Source organism: Vigna angularis, chromosome 8, assembly GCF_016808095.1.
Source record: "Vigna angularis cultivar LongXiaoDou No.4 chromosome 8, ASM1680809v1, whole genome shotgun sequence".
Lineage (NCBI taxonomy): Eukaryota > Viridiplantae > Streptophyta > Magnoliopsida > Fabales > Fabaceae > Vigna > Vigna angularis.
In genome coordinates this window covers 32,614,717-32,637,660 of record NC_068977.1, presented here as the reverse complement: position 1 = coordinate 32,637,660, position 22,944 = coordinate 32,614,717, and the positions used below count along the sequence as shown (strand labels likewise).

Below are 22,944 nucleotides of genomic sequence, written 5' to 3'. Positions count from 1 at the left end.
TTGGACTGTGTATTTCAGAATAAAAAATAAAAAAAAAAATTTCGAATCATACATTTAAGAATACAAAATTTACATACATTCTTAATTATATAATTTTAAATAAAAAAATTTAAGAGGTGTAGAAAGAAATTAGTACAAGAAGCTCAACTTTCCAATGGATCAACATTTTTCTTTGGACCGTTGATTGAGAAGAGGGTGATTGGTATTAAAGTGATTTAGAGAGTTATTTCCTCCACGACCACACACTGCTCCCTACATCTCTTTATTCCTCTTTTGCCCTTTCAATAATATTTAAACGAACGTAAATATGCGTTGAATTCTTAAACGGATGTTAACGTCCGAGAACAGATATCAACATTCGTTGAAGGATAAACGGATGTTGATATCCATCCATATTATCGTCCGTTCAAGAATCAAGGACCATACGTTAAATACTATATACGTTAACGGAGTTATTAAACTAATTTAAGTTTTATTTAATATTATATTATGATATATAAATATTAGCATTATTAAGTTTGGCAGGTGATTAGACTTTGACTGACATAAAATAAAAAACTAATGATGAGTGTGGTACGTTGTTACGGTAGTGAGAAGAAGAATTCTCTTCCTTTTGACTTGGTGGTGTTCTTTTATGAAGGGAATGGTTAGATGAAGAGGTCGAACTTTTTATTTAAAAAAATAAAGTATACAAAAGTAATTAAGCTTTGCAAAATTTCTTTGATGTGTACGAAGGGGAGTTAGTGGCAATGCTTGAACAACATTTATCAAGGAAGGATAACGAGAGTGTTTACATCACGGATCTCCCAGTTGTGCCTCTCTTATACAGTAGTATGTCCAGGTGTAGTAGCATGGAGGTGCAGGAGTGTAGGAAGATTTAAGATTTTAAAAAAGATAAAAAAAATTAAATAATTAAAATATTTTTAGAATAAAAAAAATAATGAAAAAGTGTAAGGAGCACTTAAAATGGTGGAGGAACAATTTTCACTGATTTATTTCAATTTCAGTACAAACAAACTGAAATCGGGTAGCCCAAAATAGAATGAAAGATACTTAAGAACTAGTAAACGAATTTGCAGAACGTGCAGCTTGATTCTTTTAAGTTTATGATAATTTTAAATTATATACTATCATAGTAATAATATTATTATTAATAATAGTAATAATAATAATAAAATTCAGGGTCATTTTCACCTTTTATCTTACATTGAATGTAATTTTATCATTTTGTAGAAGACTTATTCTTGAATACAGTTTAGCGATAATATTAAGAATATATGTGAAACAAAAGACAGATTTAAAAGACAGAAAATATTTATAGTGAACTTTTAAATAAATTAAACTAATCATTCTTCAAATTTTACGAAATTACTAGACTTTTATGTTTTTTTTTTCTCCTCCATTAAATTAATCTTTCTCAGTGGTTGTTTGAAAAATATTACCTATTAGATTCTTCCACTTTGAGCATAACTCACATGAGTAAAATTCATTTTTAACTCGAAATCTTAAAATAATAAAATTAACAATCTTTTCTCTTTATATATTATTTTTATATTTGCATCTAATGTAAAATTTCAAACACCTACTCCACAAATTACAAATATAAGAAGCAATATATAGTTTTAATTGAAATTATAATAATTACTTGCCGCGATAAGCCGGTGGTGGTGAAGAAGAAGAAGATAGAGTGAAAACCTAAGTCATAGTGATTTTCAGAAGTTTGGCAGAGTCCTATGAGAGACAAACCAAATTATTAGCACAGCTCACAAAAAATCACTTCCTATCGTAAATTAATTCGGAATCAGACAAACACAAAGAATGTTTATATTTTCCACCATTTCTTTGAAATCCCTCGGCTTTTCCGAAAACAACACGTATCCATTTGCTCTGTCATTTTCCCCAACGGAAAACTGTCTTTTTTAATCGAAGATTTTGGTTTGAATATGTTTTTTCATGTGATTTTAAAAATAATCTGTATATACAATCTGTCGTTTAAATACCATTAAAGATATTATTTGCATGGTTAACCAATTAAAATATGAAAAATAGTTTAATAACACACTTTTACACTGGGAATTAGTCTTGATGACCGGAGGTGAGTACAATGTTTCTTACATTGAAAGTCTTTCTAATTGTAAAAGAATAAATTTTTATATTTTAAAAAAATAATATCAAATGAATATAAAAAAAAATATATTTTTTTAAGTATTGGTTTACAGCATGTTATTAATTTGCATTACTATTATCTGTTTTAAGTGTTTTATTAAGCTAAAAACAATATCTTTTTGAATGAAATAAGTGTAAAAATTTAGGGTGGTGATTAATTGAACAATGAATTGGCATTGCTGTTTGCTCCAACATCCATCCAAATGAGGTTTTGCATATTATAGAAAACAAATGGCATTGGAGCTAACGAAGAAAGACCAAGAAAATAACTGTCTTGGTTATTAGTTTTGCATATAAAAGGGATTTCTTGGTACAGAAGATTGTAAGAACAGTGTTGGAGAAAAATACCGTAATTTGAAGCAAACATGGTGTCAAAACCTGTGGCCAACTCAATGCTTTTTCTGAGGATTGTTACTCTGGCAGCCTCAGCTGCATCTGTGGCCTTACTGTTTACTAACAAAGTCAAATTTGATGATGGAACACGGCTCAGATTTCAAGATTTCTATGCATTCAGGTAACAAACCTTACTGCAAAATTTCTTTACACAAGCACTTATAATGTAAATTTCTACCGTGTATAAATAGTTAGAAAATGCATATAAACCAAACTCTATTGAGTGGAAATAACCTTAATTTGTTGAAGCTTATATGCCATGGTTATGTGAAAAATGCAGGTATGAAGCTGTGGTTGGAATAATCGGTGGTGCATATTGTATATTGCAGCTACCATTTGCCATATATTATTCAGTACAGCAGAAGAGGTTGATACGCAATGGATGCTTGCCTGAATTTGACTTCTTTGGAGACAAGGTCCTACATTTTCTTATTCTTGTTTTCTACGTCCTTAATAATTTAATTAAAATTTTTAATAATTTAATTAAAATTTTTACTATTGGAAGGTTCACATAGTGATAAGATAACTTAGATGATGCAAACTTCAATTTATAAGTTGGTTTTATGAGATTGAGTTAAATTTAAGTTTATTTCTTAATATGACATTGAACTATCTATTAATTAATGTCTAATCTCACGCATATACCTTGATGTTAAAGATATATGCTTGAAAGAAGGTCCTAAATTTTCTTATTTTTGTTTTTTACATCTTCAAAAATGTAATTAAAATTTTTATTATTGGAAGACTCACATCGACTAGTGATAAGATCATTTAAAATATATAAGTGGATGAAACCTCATTTTACAATCAGGATCGAATTAAGTTAAATTTAAAGTTCATATTTTAACATGGTATCATATTACTTATTAATGTTTAGTGTTACACATATATTTTGATGTGAAAAATGTGTGCTGATTACATTAACTAATAATTAACGTATATAAATAGGAGAAAATTTTATCTTCCAAACTAGTTTTATGGAATTGATTTAATTCAAATTCTTAACAATTATTGTGTGCATATGAGCAAATTGAAAGAAAGTAAGTTGTGTGAAATTGCAGGTAATTTGTGTTCTTCTGGGCACAGGAGTTGGTGTAGGTTTTGGAGTGTCTTTGGAATTTAAAAAGTTCTTCGATGATTTATTTGAGTCTGTGGGTATCCTAAAGAGTGACCCTACAAGGAAGGCATATGACAGGTTTTTTGTCCGAGGGATTGTGGCTTCTGCTATTCTCCTTGCTGCATGCCTTTCTATGATCATTGTTTCTCTTATTTCTTCCATCAATCGAAATCGAAGCAAAGGCATTTTTAATTAATTGATTTTGTTTTTCATCATCAATTGAAATGATTCATCACCTCCTAAATAAGTCTACTTCATCCGTTTCTCATGTCTTCACCATTGGATGGGGTGCAAGAAGAAACTGTCCAAAGAGGAAGAAAGAAGAAAAGATTCACAATGTGATTTTTATATTTCAATTTGTGTATTTTGAACAATCAGATATTGTTTTTACTTTTAATATCTGGCCTCAAGTATTTTTTTTCTTCTAGAATTTGAGTATTAAAAAATTACTAACTCAAGAATAGTTTTGAATCGAACTTCGTGAATAAAAGAATTGTAATTAAAGAAACTCCACTCAAAATTATCAATCAAGTTTTTCAATAAATATTACCCATCATGTACATATATATAAATATAGTTATCTAAAAAACGAAAATACTAGTTATGGATTTTCTTTATTAAACTATATGGATTAGGACCTCCTGCAATTCTCACACATGACTTACTCCTCTCTACTTGAGAATGAGTAATTACAAAATATTAGGATAACCGCCAGCTAAGCATAACCAAATTCATACTCTACCATTCAATAACCACTCATGAGATATTCTTTCCTGGAATACTCTTTCATTTCCATACTATTCCATTCATATACCATAATACAATCAAACCGAACCAATAGAAACAGATCCCATCTGAAACCAAAACTAAACAATAACATCCCCCCAGAGACAAGACCAAACGTTTTGAATACTTTCTAGAATAACACAGTTGAACACTTGGTGTAAGACCGAGTGGTCTTCCACTTATACACAGAACATGATCGAACGGTCCATTCTAGATAAGACTACTCATAAGCCAAACACTCTCATCATAAGCCGAACACTCGTGGTACTATTTGGACGTTTACTGGTTACTCAACAGTTACTACAAAACGTTATTTTACTAGACAAAACTTCTAAGAATGTACCGAATACTAAAGAATACATATATTTTAGACTTAACTGAAAATCATAATAACTATTGATGAAACCTAAGAACTTAAACTGAACCCTACAAGCTTAAACCGAATACTATTGACTTGGACCTAACATTCTTAGTTCAAATATAGTACACAATGGAGTATAATAAAAAATACTGAACGCTTGGTTAAAGACCAATCACTATGGAGACCGAGCGCTTGGTTCAAGACCAACCACTACTAGGATCGAGCGCTTGGTTCAAAACCGAGCACTACTAGGACCGAGCTCTACTGAACTTATATTAAAAATGAAGGAGAATATATATACAATTACACAACACTTATTTTCAATGAAGAATAAAGATAACGTCTACGACTTTAAATATTATAGAATATATTAATTAACTGATTAGGAAGCATAAAATGGGAAACTATACTTAGACCGAACGCTTACTTACAAGTATACTAAGAAAAAACCGATCGGTCATTAACTGAAATTCTCCACAGAAGAAGAATCCAATCCAGACCGAATACCCAAGGATAAACCGAACGGTCAATAACGACTCTCAGTGACAACACAAAATTACGCAATATACTGCAGACTTAAAAATCAAAACCCTATATCAATCCAGTTTCTCATGATTTATAACTCATACATTCATACATCCAAATATGAAGTAATAACCATACTTCATATTCATCCAACGATCAAAACAAGAAATCTTAATCAAATTATATAAACTTCCCTTACCTCTAAACGTAGCCGAACGCTCAACGATGCAGGATTATGGCTCACCACTACTAGAAATCTTAAAATTCTACGGTCACGCTTTATGAAACTAAACCAAACAAAAGACCAGAAATACTCAGAATGAGATGATAAACTCATGCAACCAATAATTTAGGTTTGCATGTGACAGAAAAACGAACGGTCTAAGAAGAGAAGTACTCACCAGCTTAAACCACAACTTGATCGGTGCACATTGTAGCTTTTGACACCAGGAATACTCAGGCATTGCCTGAATGATGATCGGAAGAAGAAAAAGATTAGAATTCTTAGAGAGAAGCTGGAGGAATCTAGAGAGAAGGAGGAGAAAAATGGGGTTCAACCGTTTGGAGAAGAATGGTGCAGGCAGAAAGTGGGACCGAATTTCAAATTTTCAACTTATATACCTCCTGCTAAAACCGATCGGTCCACTCTCTTGCAGCTACCTGTCTTCCACTTTCTGAAATTCTGAACCCTTTCATTGACACCTGACCTTCACTAACTTGAGATTTTTAAGGGTTCTGACATAGACAAGTTATAATTTTAGGTCTAAATTTAAAGATTAAAAATATATTTACCTCTTAAATCATTTTTTAAAATCTTACCAAATCAAAATCTATATTAGTAAAATTTATTATTTATTATATTTACTGTCTTTTACTAATGAGAATAAAATAAAAGTGTATTTAAACATAGAAAAAATGGGAAGTATTTGATTTTTCTTTTATATAGTTCTTGGACTTTAATATATATGGATGTTAATTTTACAGGTAATTGGTCTGTGTCTGGGCGTAGCCTGTGGCGCTGGTTTTGCACTGTCTGTTGAATTAAAGAAGTTCCTGAAGGAGCATGTCATAAATTTGAATGATTTTAATTTTAAGGGTCCATACAACAAGCTTTTGATTCGAGGATTCATTTCTTCTGCTTTTCTTCTCGTCACCTTCTTCTCCATGGCTGTCCTTTCATTCATTTCCTCCAACATCCCACCCAGAAAGCAAGCCAACCCCTACTGAACCCTACCTATATATTGCTTCATCAATTTTTCCTATCAAAGTTTATATAAATGTACAATATTGGTAAATGAATGAGACATATGAATATTTTTTTTATTAATTCCTGACCACAAGAACCACACTTTATTTCATTTTTTGTATATTCGTACTCAATCTTGATTAACTAATCAGAGTAATCAGAAGTCAATTTGATCCAAAAGAAATAAAATATTAGTTCTATGCTCACTCCCAATCCTACCCACCTACATTTAATAAATTACACACCAACTAAAAAATTACATCTGCTTTCAACTTTACCTACTACATAACTTAATTAAAAGATTTATACTTATCTCTTGACAATGTCATTTAACAGTGAATTATTCAAAGAGTGTATTTTCAATAAACATTTTTTGTTTTACACTTAACTTTTCATTCAATGCACCTATAAATTGATGGAAAAATGGCCAAAAAATATAACAACTTATCAAACAGTGATAACGCAGTGGAAATTCAATCTCCCTTCTTGCAAGAATCTGTGAGGAACACCAAACAAACAGAACAAAAATAGAATCCAAAGCACAACGAGACACCAACAATTTTTAGTGTGGAAAACCTCTAGACCTCCGAGTCGTCCAGACCAAAGAAAAATCCACTATGATCAATAATAGGGTACAAAAGAGTCTCCAATGATAACACCAAATGATGTGTTCAATAAGCCAATTTAAATAAGCACAAATGCTTACAAATGAGAACCAAGAAGATGAAAATTCCACAAAACAGGACTGCTAGTGCGGGACTGATTTCTCCCAATCTAGACCTCCGAGTGATGATCCGAACGGTCAGAGTGTAGAACCATATGTCTAGAACCTACTGTCCAAAAATCAGCTCGATCCAACGGTGAACAGCGAATAAAACATCAATACATGTTTAGGGTTATGCGGAAAAGTCTTTCTCTCTTTCTTTTTCTCTCACTTGGCTTTTGCCTCTCTTCAAATGACTCTAATGTGCTCTACTAATCTGATCCATCTCAATTTGACCTAGTGAGACCTAAAGGTCCACATTATTTGGCCCTATTCTCTATATAGGAATGACAGAAAGAAATCTAAAAAAAAAATTAAACTTAGGTTAAAGATCTTAAACCTATGCAAAAATGTTTCTGATACAAACATACGTACCTTTGTGTCTTGACTACATTCACCAACCACCTTTACTTATCATTGTTATTCTCATATGCCACCGAAAACCAATACTTTGCTTCGCAAAGTTAATGACATATGACAATGACAATTAAAGGAATGAGAATGACGATTGAAGAGAGAACGTTTCATTTGCAAGAGAATGAATGAGAATGTTGCCATACGTTTTGGTGAGAACAGATCACAATGTCGTTAACATAGGTTTTCTGTGTTGGGTTCAAATGAGAACGCAATGTTGCAATTTGAGATTCTAACATGAGCATAAAATGTGTTGGTCAACAACTTAAAAGAATTATTCAAAATTCAATTTAGAAAAACCCTAACGGCTATGTTAAAAAAGTGTCAAAAAAAAGTATGTAAAAATATCCTTTCTGTTTTCTAAAACATTGATAAGCTATAAAAGGCTTATACAAAAGTTGCAACCCCTTTTGTATATTTAACTTTTGTTTAATTTAAATAAATGATTGATTATTTTTAAAACTTTTTGTAAGAATTTTCAATTATGAAACAAAGATACGTTGAAGATATCACATCGACTAGAGATAGAATAATTTTAATAATATATAAATGAGTGTAAAACTTTTACAAGTTGATTTTGTGAAATTGAATTAGATTTAAAATTTATTTCTTAACAAGATAAGATTTGAAAACTCTTTTTACCCTTCTTAGAAAATTTTCTGATGTATAAGGATGTTTACCATGAATCTTTTAACACTTCAAAGATTTAGATAATAAACAATATTGACGAAAGATAATAATACAAGATTTATACTAGTTTAACTTTTTAAGAGTTTATATCCATTTTTCTTCCAATAATAATCCACTAATATCAAGTATCAAAATTTACGAAATAAAAGACTCCCCTATGTACTTTCGCTCTCTCAATCACAACAAAACACAATCCTAAAGATGAGACCATACACTCATTTTTAGGAGTCTTACTCACAGAGCAAAGATAACAACAATACATAAAGAATTTACAAAAAAGACAACCCGATGAAGCACAAATGCATATTCTTAAAAATGAAACAATTGATGTGGTGGCTATGTGGAGGTTGATGGTTCTTTATTGGTGACAAATTTCATGAAATAAAAAAAAAGAAAAAGATGAATCAAATAATGAATTTTATTAATAGATTTTTTTGTTGATAAATATTGACAAAACAAAATTTTTGTTGATAAAATTTATTAATAATAATTTTATTAAGGAATTTTTACTATCAATAATTTTAATTTATCGATAAATTTTAAATATTATTAAAAAAATTAATTTTTAATAATATTAATTTTTCTTAAAATAACAATGCCGTTGATAAAGTTTTATATGCTTTCTTAATTTTGCTTTAATGATGGATATTGAGAGTGGACTTTGGTCTTCGATTGGCCGTTTATTAACTGGGAGGTTTGCATTAAATGTTTTGTCAAGAGTGGACTTTGGTCCTCATAGGAAGTGAAGTATATCTAAAGGATATCTTTTGTAAATTCTAAAAGCCGAATAAAATTATAGAGTGTTGTGCTAGCTTGAAATTTGATTATTACTTTCTTTTTTTAAAAAAAATATGTATTTAGTTTTGATACATTACAACGCATTATTTTTTAGTAACTATAGAAGAACACATTTTTATATTTATTTAATAAATATTACAAGAATAAAATAATTGAGTAAATTTTTGTATTTTTTTAAGAAAAAAAAGAATAAAAAAAAGTAGTATCAAATTAAGGTAAAAAAATTGTGTGTTTGAAAATATATTTTTTTAATATTTTTTCTATTTATTTCACTTGTGGGTTAGTGAAAAATTTAAATTTTATTAATTTGATATATTTATATTCCCTGTCTTTGTCCTTGGAGACATGTACGAAGCCATTATTACGTGAATGCAGTGAAGATTCCTAATTTTCCAGAACTAGAAACTAAAACAAAACAAAGATGTTCACTTTAAACCCTGATTGTTTTATAATTACATTAATTATGCATGAACATAGGAAGAAACCAAATCTCACTCACTGATTTGGACTTGAATTGTGTGCATGAGAGTTAATGAATCTGAGAACGATAGCATCATGCCATGAACGTAATTTAGTACAATAAGGAAAAAAAGTAACGAAATTTTGTTCAATTTTTAACTATTTTTTTTATATTTGTTTTATTTTTTAGAAAATTGAAGTTGATAATTCAAATTATAAAAATTGAGCAGTTATTATAATTTTTTCTGATCACCATTAAAAAAGAAAAATCTGGCTTCAAATTTTAGTGGTCGGAAATCTTCATGGTACCTACCACCCCTTTCAACGTTAAAATTTAGTGGTTGGAAATCTTCATGATACCTATTAACATTAAACAATTTGAAAAAATAAGAAAGTTTCAAAGCTTTCAATTTGATTTTTATTTTGGCTTTTTATGCTTCAGTTACACCCCTTTGATACACCTGAGAAAAAAGGTATATTTTTTTTAGATCATGGAGCTTTTCATTTTAATAGGTCTTTGAGGGGTTTTTTTTTTTTTTCAATTTGTAATGCTATTTTTATGTGTACAATATTTTGATTGACAGAGAAAGAAATGCAAAGAAAACTCCCTTTTAAATCCCGTCGAATCATTATCTCATCATCGCCATAAACTATTATTTGTTTTTTTTTTCTCTCTATCACCTCCCCAAGTGGATAAAATATAATTTTATAGTTTTACTTTTAAATTTTGTATGGGGTAGAATATTTGTAATTAAACACGTAATGTAGTTTTTGTTTATTTTACATATAAAATAATTATAACTTCAGTAGAGTTTTAACCATACACATGTTAACTATACGGTTAAACACCTAACGTAGAAAATATTATAAACAGTGTTTGAAATGAAAATTATAAATAAAATAAAAAATTATTATTAGTCTTTATGGTCAAGGAAGAAAAGCCGATGAAGATCAATTAATGAGCTGTGAGGAAAGTGAGTGATGGGTTTCTCTGTAGTGGATTGTGGAAAAAATTAGTTGAGATGTTGATTGCAGCAGTAATTGGATTTAAGGAGATGATAGAGAAACAAATAGTATCATCTTGATATTGTTGTGTATAAAAGGGTATTAAAGAACGTAAAAAAGATGAGAGAATATAGCAAGGAAAATTAAAGAGATAGCTTTGTTTGAAGTAAGAATGGTAACCAAAAGTGTGACTAACTCGATCCTTGCGTTGAGGATAGTTGCTCTTGCAACTTCAGCTGCATCAATGGCCTTACTCGTTACCAACACCTACAAATTTCAAGACGGTGCAGAGGTCAAATATCAAGATTTCTATTCATACAGGTGAAAACAAACCCATCCAAACTATTTTTCTGATGTATCCTATTCATTATATCAACAGTTTTATACGTTAGACTTTTAATATTAACAAGAAATTTTGCGTAATCTTAGAAAACTTAAGAGGAACTAGTAAATTTGGTCTTAAAACCTTCAATATTTATGGTTGACCAAGAAAAAAGTTTGGTAAAAATGAGCAGAGCTTCTTGTATCTCATTGTTGCCGTTGGTATGTAAAATCTGCAGCCTTGTGGTAGCTATTGCAGCAATTTCGTGTGCATATTCTATAGTTCAGCTTCCATTTGCCGTATACTATGCAATACGACACATGAGGCTCATAAACAATGGATTCTTGCCAAAATTTGACTTATATGCAGACCAGGTATGGCTTTTTCATTATTATATTATCGCATCAAATATACTTAATAATACAAATCAAGGAACACTTTCATTTATTAGGAATTTTGAGTTTTAAGTTGGTGAAACGTTGAAGATTTGACGAATTTATAACCAAGTATAAATCTTACCTTAAGACTTTTTTTTAAGATTAAATTAAATTTATAGTTAAATATATTTTTAGTTTTTAAATTTGAAAGTAAAATTATAATTTATTTCTGTTTCAAATTTTGATATAATTTAATTTTTAAACTTTAAAAATGAATATATACAATTTTTTTAATATAATTATGTGAATTTTTTTTAAAATATTAAATGATATTTTAAATTAAAGTTTGAGTTGCTTATTATAATTTAAAATACTTTTTTAACATAAAAGAAAGTTGATATTAAAATATTTATATTAATTTATTTACTAAATTTGGAGATTAAAATATATTTATTAAAGTTTGAAACATGAATTATAATTTCATGTATAAGTTTAAGGATTAAAAATATATTAAATATTTTTTAAGTTAATAAAATTTATTATTTATTAAATTATATGTTATTTACTAATTAATGAGAATAAAAGTGTATTTAGATATGGAAAAATCGAAAGTATTTGATATTTTTTCTCCTATAATTCTTAGACATTAATATATACTGATGTTAATTTGGTAGGTAATTAGTATGTGTCTTGGCGGAGCCATTGGTGGTGGTTTTGCACTGTCTGTGGAATTAAAGAAGTTCATCGAGGATAGTGTCGAAGCTTCGGATGATTTTAAGGGCACATACAACAAGCTTTTGATTCGAGGATTCATTTCTTCTGCTTTTCTTCTCGTCACCTTCTTGTCCATGGCTGTCCTTTCATTCATTTCCTCCAACATTCGACTCAGAAAGCAACCCAATCCCTTCTAAACCCACTTATATATTGTTAGATAAACTTAAAATTAAGAAAAGTTAAAATTGGAATTTCATTATGGTGTATTTAGTTGATGTTGTGCATTTCATTAAAGCTGGTCACAACTGTTTTGTTTTTCGTTTTTTAGTTTTCGATAATAGTTTAGTAGTTGTTTTTAGTCTGTTTGAATCAGTATTATTCACTAACAGTTTTTATTTCATAGTTAAGTGTTAGAGTGAGTGAAGTGGTTTCTTTATATCATAAATTGAGTGCAGTATTTTTATAGTGTACAAGTGTAGCATTCTGTTTTTTATTTAATAAATTGGTATAAAAGATGTTTAGGTGAGGTTTGTGAGACCGATATACTAATATTCGATTTATGTGTTCCGCTTGTACGTTTTCAGTTTAGATCGATCAGTCATTTTGGAGCAGGAGGGGGAGGTACCTGCAAAAGACACTCCCCGATGCTCAAGTTAGGAGCGATTGAGTGAACTGGTCTATATTTTATTATCATAGATCAAGGTGTCTTTACCTAGGCATTAACCCTATATTTATAGGGCTTATAGCAATCAAACTCATTAATTCATATTTGATATGACAATAAATCCAATAATACTTGCTAATGTATCTGCTAATTGTCCATTAATATCATATTCTTGTGCAATATGACCTGTTAATCATTCATAAATAGCGTATATTCGCATTTAATATGACCATTAAACGTATTAATTGACCATTAATGATATTTACCTTTCCTGATTACTGATTGTCTGACAGCCGGTCGGTTGCCTGTTTTGGCTCAAGATTCTCCTTAGCCGATCGATCACCAGGTATAGTACAAAGGTTTATGCTCTAAGTACCGAAAATAGAAAAAGTGAGAAAGAGTGAAACACTGTGACTGAATGTTCTTGAGTGCCTTGAGAAAAGGGAGAGATAACTAAAGTAGTCAATGGAATGACTGTGCCATAATTATCACAGAAAGCCAATTATGATAATTGGTTTTTGTAGATGAAGGTTTTGCTAGGATCCCAAGACGTATGAGATATAGTGGAGAGTGGGTAGCAAGAACCCGCAGAGGATGAAAACCAGACTGTGACATAAATTACCACATTAAAGAAGACACGAGTGAGAGATAGAACACCCTTGTACTTCTTATACAATGCGGTGGACAAGACATGCTTCGATAAGATAGCAAATGCGACATCTTCAAAAGAGGCATGAGAGATTCTCGAAGTGGCATATAGAAGAGACAATCGTGTCAGACAAGTTCGGCTACAAGGTCTTAGAGATGAGTTTGAATGTCTGAAGATGAGAAACAAAGAGATAGTGGCCGAGTATATAGCTCGAGTAGTAAAGGTAGCAAATGCCAGCTAGCTGGGTTGTGGAGAAAATCTTAAGATCACTAACAATTGATTTCGAGAGTATCGTTTGTGCCATAGAAGAGTGAAAGGACTTGTTAGTTCTCTTGGTAGAAGAACTCTTTGGGTCATTGAAAGCACATGAACGAAGGAGGAGAAAGATGCTAGAACCCTTAGATCAAGCAGTACAGGTGCAAGTTGAATTGCATGTAACTCGAAATAGTCAGGACCAAGGTTCTAGAGGTAAAGGTCGTAAAGGTAGAGGTTGAGGAGGTCGTAGAGGGCGAGGAGGTTGTAGAGGCCAAGGAGGTCATGGTCTAGGTGTTGTTGAAGTCGACACAAATCAGACTGGATAGCAAAACTGACGCGGTCGTATTCAAGGAAGGGGTCTTGGAGGACGGTCTAAATCAGATGTGGAATGCTTCAAATGTGGCAAACATGACAACTACGCAAATGAATACAGATCAAGGAGTTGTTAAAATTGTGGTAAGGTTGGTCACATAACAAAGTTTTGCCATGCTGAAAAGAAGAAATAGAAGAACCTCCTTACAAAAGAAGATGAAGAAGAGATGAGGATACTCTTATTGTCAAAAAGCGCAATCAATGTGCTACCAGAAAGGAGATCCGAGCTCAAGCCGCTTTGTATCGAGCAAGTGGAGGCCAAGGTGCTTGAGGCCGAGCAGGAGACAACCAAGGTGCTAAGTGTCAAGTTGTCACAAAGCTCGACAATGCTGATGAAAAGCTCGAAAATGAAAGAGGAGAGTTCATAGTCGAAAGTGGAGGATTCAAATGTAGAGCCATGCATGCTTGAAATCAAATGTTGAAAAGATTCCTACTAATTCGGTTTGGTATCTAGACACTGGGGCAAACAATCATATGTGTGGAGATGAAGTTTTCTTTGATGAACCAACTTAGGTGGAATCCAATTTCATATCTTTCGGAGATGATTCCAAGGTGGTTGTGAAAGGGTGTGGAATAATCAGACACATACTGATAATGCTAATTTTTACCATTATTTAAGCATAATTTTAGTAGCAAAATCAACTCCTTTATAACTTATAACTTGTTTAATCCTCTTCTTTTGTCTTGTTTTCTGAATAATTGTATTTTTGGCTACTTTGATGTACTTTCATCTATAATCCCCTATTTTGTAGCTAAAAATGAGCTTGGAAGAGTCTCCAAGAAATTATAGAGCTGAACCAAATATAAGGCCAGCGAGCGCAGGCTTGTCGCCAGCAAACGGACGTTCGTCCAGTGTGCACACTGAAGAGGACGCTCGTCCAAGCCAGGTTGGACGCTCGTCCAGCCGAGCCGCTCGTCCCGCCAGGAAGGAAGACGTTCGTCCAGCGAGTTAAGAGAACGCTCGCCCAGAAGTTCATGGAGGACGTTCGTCCCGAAAACAGAGAGGACGCTCGTCCTGCAAACATAGAGGACGCTCGTCCAGAAGCAGATGCGGACGCTCATCTTGAGAAGCAGAAGTGAACGTTCGGTCAGGCATAGGAGAGGACGCTCGTCCTGGACGCACATGAGGACGCTCGTCCAGAAAGAAGTAGACGCTCGTCCAAGATTCAGAACGCTCGTCCAGCAAAAAGAGAAGAGGACGCTCGTTCGTCCATAGCGCAGTGGACGCTCGTCAGCGAGATGCTCAGCGGACGTTCGGCCTGGAGAATAAGACGCTCGTCCAATTTAGAGGAGCTCAGTACGCTCGTCCACTTTCAGTGGAACCTGATTTTTCCAGAGAGTTTCACGCCCGGGCGTGAGAAATGGGGCGCCCGGGCGTGAAACAGAGGGGGCGCCGGGCGCGATTTTTACTGATGTGGCAGACAACTTATTTAACCTAGAAAAGTGAAGGGTTTTGGATCTTTTTGCTGCCCAGACACGATTTCTCTCAATTGGAGCTCTTGGAGGCGAGCTAGGAGCTGTGGAAACAGTCCTTCTTCATCCTTGGGTCTTCTTCCTTCTCCCATTTCCACCATTGTTGTAAGCTTGAGCTCTCCATTCATGGAGAGCTAGTTTCATTATTGTTGGGGGATTGATGTAGCCACTGAATTCTTATGTAATATACTATGTTTTGAATGAATTTATGCCTCTTTCATTGATTGTTAGTGTTTAATTCCCTTTCTTAAAGCTTGTTGTGAAATTGCTACCCATTACATGATTTTAGGGTTTGCTTGATATTGGAAAATGTTGGGTAAATCTGGACTTGGATTAAACACCTAAAGGAAATAGTATCTAGGGATAGAGCTAGGACTTTTGGTTGTCTTAAGATCTCAATTCTTAATGCAGAAATAATTGTTAGGTTTTCCAAGGAATTGGAGTCTAATAAGGAAGTCTAGGCTCTCTCTACCAAGGGATTGGGTTTGAGTAATTTAGTAGATTGACATTGGCATATTAATGAAGAGGAAGTGATTTTCTATACATAAGAGTGAAGTAGGTGAAATCATACCCCCAACAATACCATTCCAAATCATTTCTAATCTTTCCATTTCCAAGTGTTTGAGTATCTAAGATCACTTTTATTAATTATGTTTCATGTTTACTTTATTTACACAAAAACACAAATTATGAAGCATTCTTTAGTCTAAGTTAGTTGGAAATTATACGATTGTTTGGTGACACGAGTCTCTTGGGAAACGATATCCGGTCTTACCGGTTTTATTACTTAGAACGATTTGGTACACTTGCCAAAGTCTCAACACATACAAAAGGACAGACAAGTTGGAGAAATTAAAGACATTTACTATGTTCCCGAGCTAAAAAACAACATTTTAAGCATAGGTCAACTGATAGAGAAAGGAAACTCGATTCTAATAAGATCAAATACTATACTTGAAAGACAAGCATGGTCGTCTCGCAACACGAGTAGAAATGAAGAGAAACCAGATGTATAAAATGGAGTTGAAGATCTTATAAAAAAGGTGTTTGAAGCTAGACATAAAATGAATCCATAAAGTGGCATTTCCAGTTTGGACACCACAACTTTGGAAGCTTGGTCGAGCTATCAAAGAAGGAGTTGGTACTCGGACTACCAGGTGTAGAGTTTGAGAAGAAATTTTGTGAAGAATGTGTACTTGGAAAATACTCTAGAAGTAAGTTCCCAAACTCAGCTATGTATATGTTAGAAGAGCAACTCAACCTTATTCACACCGACCTCTGTTGGCCAATTTCTCCTAGCTCATTCAGTGATAAGAGATATTTAATCTCCTTTATAGATGATTTCTCTAGAAAAACATGGGTATATGTCTTACAGGAAAAGTCAGAAGCATTGGAGGCATTTAAAATGTTCAAGCTTATGGAGGAAAAGGAAACAAATAAACATATTAAAGCACTACGATTAGGAGAAATAAACTCACATAAACAAAGTTTAAAGAATACTTTAAAGAGAAAGAATAAGACACTTTCTTATAGTTCCATATTCACCACAACAAAACAATGTGGGTAAGAGAAAGAAACGTTGATATGGCTCCAACCTATAAAAACAAGAAAAAACTCATAAAAACTATGATGACATGAGCTTTACTGCATTTTTACGTAGTGTATTTTACGCATGCATTTTTAAATGGTATTTTATAAAGAATTAAAAACAAAACTGAGATTTCAATCAAAATCACTACAAATCCAAATATATTAACGAGGTGATAAAAATTTACATATGTTTTGTTGAGAGTAGACTTTGGTCTTCGATGGAACGTTTATTAATTGGGAGGTTTGCACTAAATGTTTTGTCGAGTGGACTTTGGTCCTCTGATAGATATATGCTATGCATCCATTTTGGGACCATGGCATGCATTGCGTAAAGAAAACTATTAGTTTCACATGTATTTTCTCATAGAAAGTGATATGATAGAATTTCAGAGGATTATTTAAAGGGTTAGTTAGGAGTGACTTCTGAGGATATATTTTGTAAATTCCAAAAGTCGAATAAAATTATAGAGTGTTGTGCAAGCTTGAAATTTGATTATTGCCTTTTTTTTTTTAAATATGTATTTAGTTTTGAACTAAATTATAAAAAATTCTCATCATTGTAAATTGTTTCATTGCTTAGGTTCTTCTCCGTTTTTTCCCCGTCCTACAAATATGTTCAAAGGAAAAGTAGGAGAAACATGTTTTACACATTTTCAAAATCTGATTTAAAGAGAAAGTTAAATTAAATATTTTTCTATAATATGATTTGTGTTGAAAATTAAAATATAAATTTAAATCTCATATTAAATAAAGACGTAAAATTTTAAAAAATAAGAATTCATAAAATTATTATTTTAAAGTTTGGATTAGAACGAGTTAATTCTTTTGTTTTATATTATAGTTGAATCTTCCCTTCGAAGTTTCCTCGTGAATCTCCAAAAGTCACATCCATTAATTTGATACATTAGAATGCATTATTTTTTTTAATATTTTTCTTATTTATTTCACTTGTGGGTCAGTGAAATTAAATATTTTAATACTGTCTCTGTCCTTGGAGACATGTACGAAGCTATTATTACGTGAATGCAGTGAAGATTCCTAATTTTCCAGAACTAGAAACCAAACCAAAACAAAGATGTTAACTTACGTAAAATTTAAACCGTGATTGTTTTATAATTACATTGATTATGCATGAACATAGGAAGAACCAAATCTCACTCACTGATTTGGATTTGAGTTGTGTGCATGAGAGTTAATGAATCTTAGAACGATACACCCATCATGCCATGAACATAATTTACTACAATAACACAAAAAAGTAACGTAATTTTGTTCAATTTTTAACTATTTTTTTTTATATTTGGTGTTTTTTAGAAAATTAAAGTTGATAATTCAATTCATAAAAATTGAGCATTGTTATATAATTTTTTCTGATCATCAAGAAAAATCTGTCTTCAAATTTTAGTGGTAGCAAATCTTAATGGTACCTACCACTCCTATCGACATTAAAATTCAAATTTTAGTGGTTGGAAATCTTCATGGTACCTATTAACATTAAATAATTTGATAAAACAAGAAAGTTTCAAAGCTTTCAATTTGATTTTTATTTTAGCGTTTTATGCTTCAGCTACACTCCTTTGGTACACCTGAGAAATTAGGGATAATTTTCTTTTTTTAAGATCATGGAGCTTTTCATTTTAAAAGGTCTTTGAGTTTTTTTTCTTTCTTTCATTAGTAATGCTATTTTTATGTGTACAATATTTTGATTGACAGAGAAAGAAATACAATTGTAATAAGAAAACTCAATTTTAAACCCCGTCTGATCATTATCTCATCATCGTCACAAACTATTATTTTTTTTTTCTTTTCATTTTTTTTCTCTCCATCACCTCCCAAGTGGATAAAATATAATTTTAGTTTTACTTTTAAATTAATTTGGTATGGGGTAGAATATTTTTAATTAAACACGTAATGTAGATTTTTTATTTATTTTACAATATAAAATAATTATAACTTCATTTGAGTTTTAACCTTACACATGTTAACTAAACCGTTAAACACTAACGTAGAAAATATTATAAACAGTGTTTGAAATGAAAATTATAAATAAAAATAAAAAATTATTAAAAGTCTTTGTGGTCCTAAAGGAAGAAAAACTGATGAGATCAATTAATGGGGGGAGCTGTGAGGAAAGTGAGTGATGGGTTTCTCTGTAGTTGACTGTGGAAAAAATTAGTTCTGAGATGTTGATGACAATAAATGGATTCAAGATGATAGAGAAACAAATAGTATCATCTTGATTTGTTTTCTGTATAAAAAGGTAGTCAAGAACGTAAGAAAAATGAGAGAAAATAGCAAGGAAAATTAAAGAGGTAGCTTTGTTTGAAGTTAAAATGGTGACCAAAAGTGTGGCTAACTCAATCCTGGCGTTGAGGATAGTTGCTCTTGCAACTTCAGCTGCATCAATGGCCTTACTCGTTACCAACAGCTACAAATTTCAAAACGGTGCAGAGGTCAATTATCAAGAATTCGATTCATACAGGTAAAAAAAAAAACATCCAAACCTTTTTTTAATGTATCCTATTCATTATATCAACAGTTTTATACGTTAGACTTTTAATAAAAACAAGAAATTTTGCGTAATCTTAGAGAACTTAAGAGGTTGGTCTTAAAACCTTGAATATTTATGGTTGACTAAGAAAAAGTTTGGTAAAAATGACAAGAGCTTCTTGTATCTCATTGTTGTCGTTGGTACGTATGTAAAATCTGCAGCCTTGTGGTAGCTATTGCAGCAATTACGTGTGCATATTCTATAGTTCAGCTTCCATTTGCCGTATACTATGCAATACGACACAAGAGGCTCATAAACAATGGATTCTTGCCAAAATTTGACTTATATGCAGACCAGGTATGGCTTTTTCATTATTATATTATCGAATAAAATATACTTAATAATACAAATCAAGGAACACTTTCATTTATTAGGAATTTTGAGTTTTAAGTTGTTGGAGATTTCAGAATAAGACGAAATTATAAGTGAGTGTAAATTTTAAAACACTTTAATGTTGAATTAAATTTAGAGTTAAATATATTTTTAATTTTTAAATTTGAAAGTAAAATTGTAATTCATTTTTATATCAAATTTTGATATAATTTGATCTTTAACCTTTTGAGGATTTGAAGATAAATTTTGTTGTTGTTTATTTGAGTCAATTTGGAGGAATTTGGAAACAACGTTTATGAGAATTAGGGTAAGATTTGATTGATTTGATACATTAAAAAAATTTACTTACAAATCTACTCTCATTTACCTCTAAATTCACTCAAATAAACAACAAAAAAATTTATTTTTAAATCCACTCAATTACTCTCCCTCATATCCATTCAAGTGAACAAAGCCTAAGGTTTTGTTCGCTTGAATAGATTTCGGGGAGAGTGATTGAATGACTTTAAGAAGATTTGAAGGTAAATTTTTTTTGTTTTTTATTTGAGTGGATTTTGAAGAGGTAAATTTTTTTTGTTTTTTATTTGAGTGGATTTTGAAGATAAGTGAAAGTGGATTTCGAAGTAAAATTTGTGAGAATTAGTATAGGACTCGTGATAAATTAAAAAAATTTACTTCAAAATCCACTCTGACTTACCTCCAAAATCCACTCAAATAAATAACAAAAAAATTTATTTCCAAATCCTCTCAAATTCATTCAATTATTTTCCCCCAAATTCATTGAAGTAAACAAGATATAAGTTTAAAAAAATGAAGATATATAATTCTTCTAATGTAACTGTGTAATTTTTTTTAATATATTAAATGATAGTTTAGGTTAAAGTTTGCGCTGTTTGTATCATTTAATTTGTTTTAACTCAAATATTAATTTAAAATATTTTTTAACATAAAAGAGAGTTGATGTTATTGGATTAAAATATCTATATTAATTTATTTATTAAGTTTGGAAATTAAAAAAAAAATATATATATATATATATATTAAAGTTTGAAACATGAATTATAATATTATATCTAAGTTTAAGAATTAAAAATATATTTAAAAATTTATCTACTTTTTAAGTTAACAAAATTTGATTATTTGTTAAATCTATTAAGTTATTTACTGGTAAGAATAAAAGTGTAGTTAAATATGGAAAAATCGAAAGTATTTGATATTTTTTGCCCTATAATTCTTCGACATGAATATATATATGGATGTTAAATGGGCAGGTAATTAGTCTGTCTCTTGGCGTAGCCATTGGTGCTGGTTTTGCATTGTCTGTGGAATTAAAGAACTTCCTGACGGAGCATGTCATAAATTTGAATAATTTTAATTTTAAGGGTCCATACAACAAGCTTTTGGTTCAAGGATTAATTTCTTCTGCTTTCCTTCTCGTCACCTTCTTCTCCATGGCTATCCTTTCATTCATTTCCTCCAAGAATCAACCCAGACAGCTACCCAATCCCCTCTAAATCCTACCTATATATTGCTTCATCAATTTTTCCTATCAAAATTTATATAAATGTACAATATTGGTAAATGAATGAGACATATGAATAGTTTTTTGTTAATTCCTGACAACAGGAACCACACTTTATTTCATTTCCTGTATATTTCGTACTCAATCTTGATTAACTAAAGTCTGTTTTGTCCAACTGAAATAAAATATTACTTCTATCTAACAACTTATAATTTAAAAGTATTTTTAACTGCAAAATATATACATTTTAGGACGCACTGACACCAATTATTTTACACCACGTTATTAACGTTATTTGTTAAATCATCATTCTAAAAGAAACCGTAGTGACATTATAATTTTTTTTTAACAAATATAATTGAATAGAATAATATGGCTCTTGAAACTAAGTATACGTAATAAAATTACAAAAACAACAAAAAACACAACGATAACTCACCCCACATATTTCTCTACAAGAAAACATATATGCTTCAATCTTCAACTAATAAACATTATAGATAACTAAAGTTGATGGAAATCCACCCAAGAAGTTTATTGGAGATCATCAATCCACTAAGTTTAATGGAGATTTCATCCAAATAATTACAATTTGAACCAAGACTAGAAGAATGGAAGAAGAAGGACTTCAAGAATTTCTACTTTTATGAAAAGTAGTGTTTTCAAGTTTGTTCTTTCTTTCTATTGAGCTTTGTAAATATGTATATAAATATTTTCTTTAAACCTTACATTTGACTAAGTTCTTATGTCATTTAGGCTTATTTTTGGCCATTTCTTTGAATTTGCTTATGAAATAATCGATTATTTTATCTTATTTTAGAGAGTTTTCAGACAAAGATGAAATTCTTACTGAAAGAATCGATTATCATATGACATAATCAATTATTGTAGTTAATTTTTGACAGCAAGCTAGTTTTGATTGTTTTGGACTTACCTATTGAGTGGGATGAAATCTAACATGTTTTGGACTTGCTTGGGCCTTAAGGAACCTTCTAGAACTTGGTTTAAATGAGGAGGCTCTCATACATTGTATCTATTCTTGAGGAAGGTTCAAGAAACTTGCAAGTTCAATGTATTTTTTTGATTCATTGTATTCATTTTCATATGAGTTCACTCCTCTATCCTATAAATAGTAGTGACCACCTCTTGCAAAAGATAGCTTGGAATGAATAATAGAGAGAACTTATGCTCATTTGTAGTCTCACTTTGTCTAATTCACTAGAATATATGTCTTCAAGATGTCTCCTAACCTTTTCTTGATGGTTGATCCAACTTCCTTTAAGAAATACTCCAAATCCACTCCCCAAACACAACATCCTTCATCTTTACATGCTTATAAGCCCAGTACATCATTTCCATGGATTCTTCTTCAACTTGAATAAAGAGGGTTTTCATCATC

At 31.1% G+C, this 22,944-nt stretch overlaps 2 protein-coding genes across 2 annotated transcripts; both read left to right on the top strand.

Moving 5' to 3' along the window:
- Nucleotides 1-10,833: 10,833 nt before the first annotated feature.
- On the top strand, nucleotides 10,834-12,400 carry LOC108345365 (CASP-like protein 4D1). Its single transcript, XM_017583963.2, has 3 exons — nucleotides 10,834-11,044; nucleotides 11,284-11,419; nucleotides 12,097-12,400. The coding sequence occupies exons 1-3, from the start codon at nucleotides 10,896-10,898 to the stop codon at nucleotides 12,331-12,333; spliced, it is 522 nt and encodes a 173-aa protein (XP_017439452.1). The 5' UTR covers nucleotides 10,834-10,895; the 3' UTR covers nucleotides 12,334-12,400.
- Nucleotides 12,401-19,396: 6,996 nt separating this feature from the next.
- On the top strand, nucleotides 19,397-21,636 carry LOC108345323 (CASP-like protein 4D1). The gene is made up of 3 exons (XM_017583914.2): nucleotides 19,397-19,621; nucleotides 19,852-19,987; nucleotides 21,295-21,636. Exons 1-3 carry the CDS (start codon nucleotides 19,473-19,475, stop codon nucleotides 21,535-21,537), a joined length of 528 nt encoding a protein of 175 aa, XP_017439403.1. The 5' UTR covers nucleotides 19,397-19,472; the 3' UTR covers nucleotides 21,538-21,636.
- Nucleotides 21,637-22,944: the final 1,308 nt, after the last annotated feature.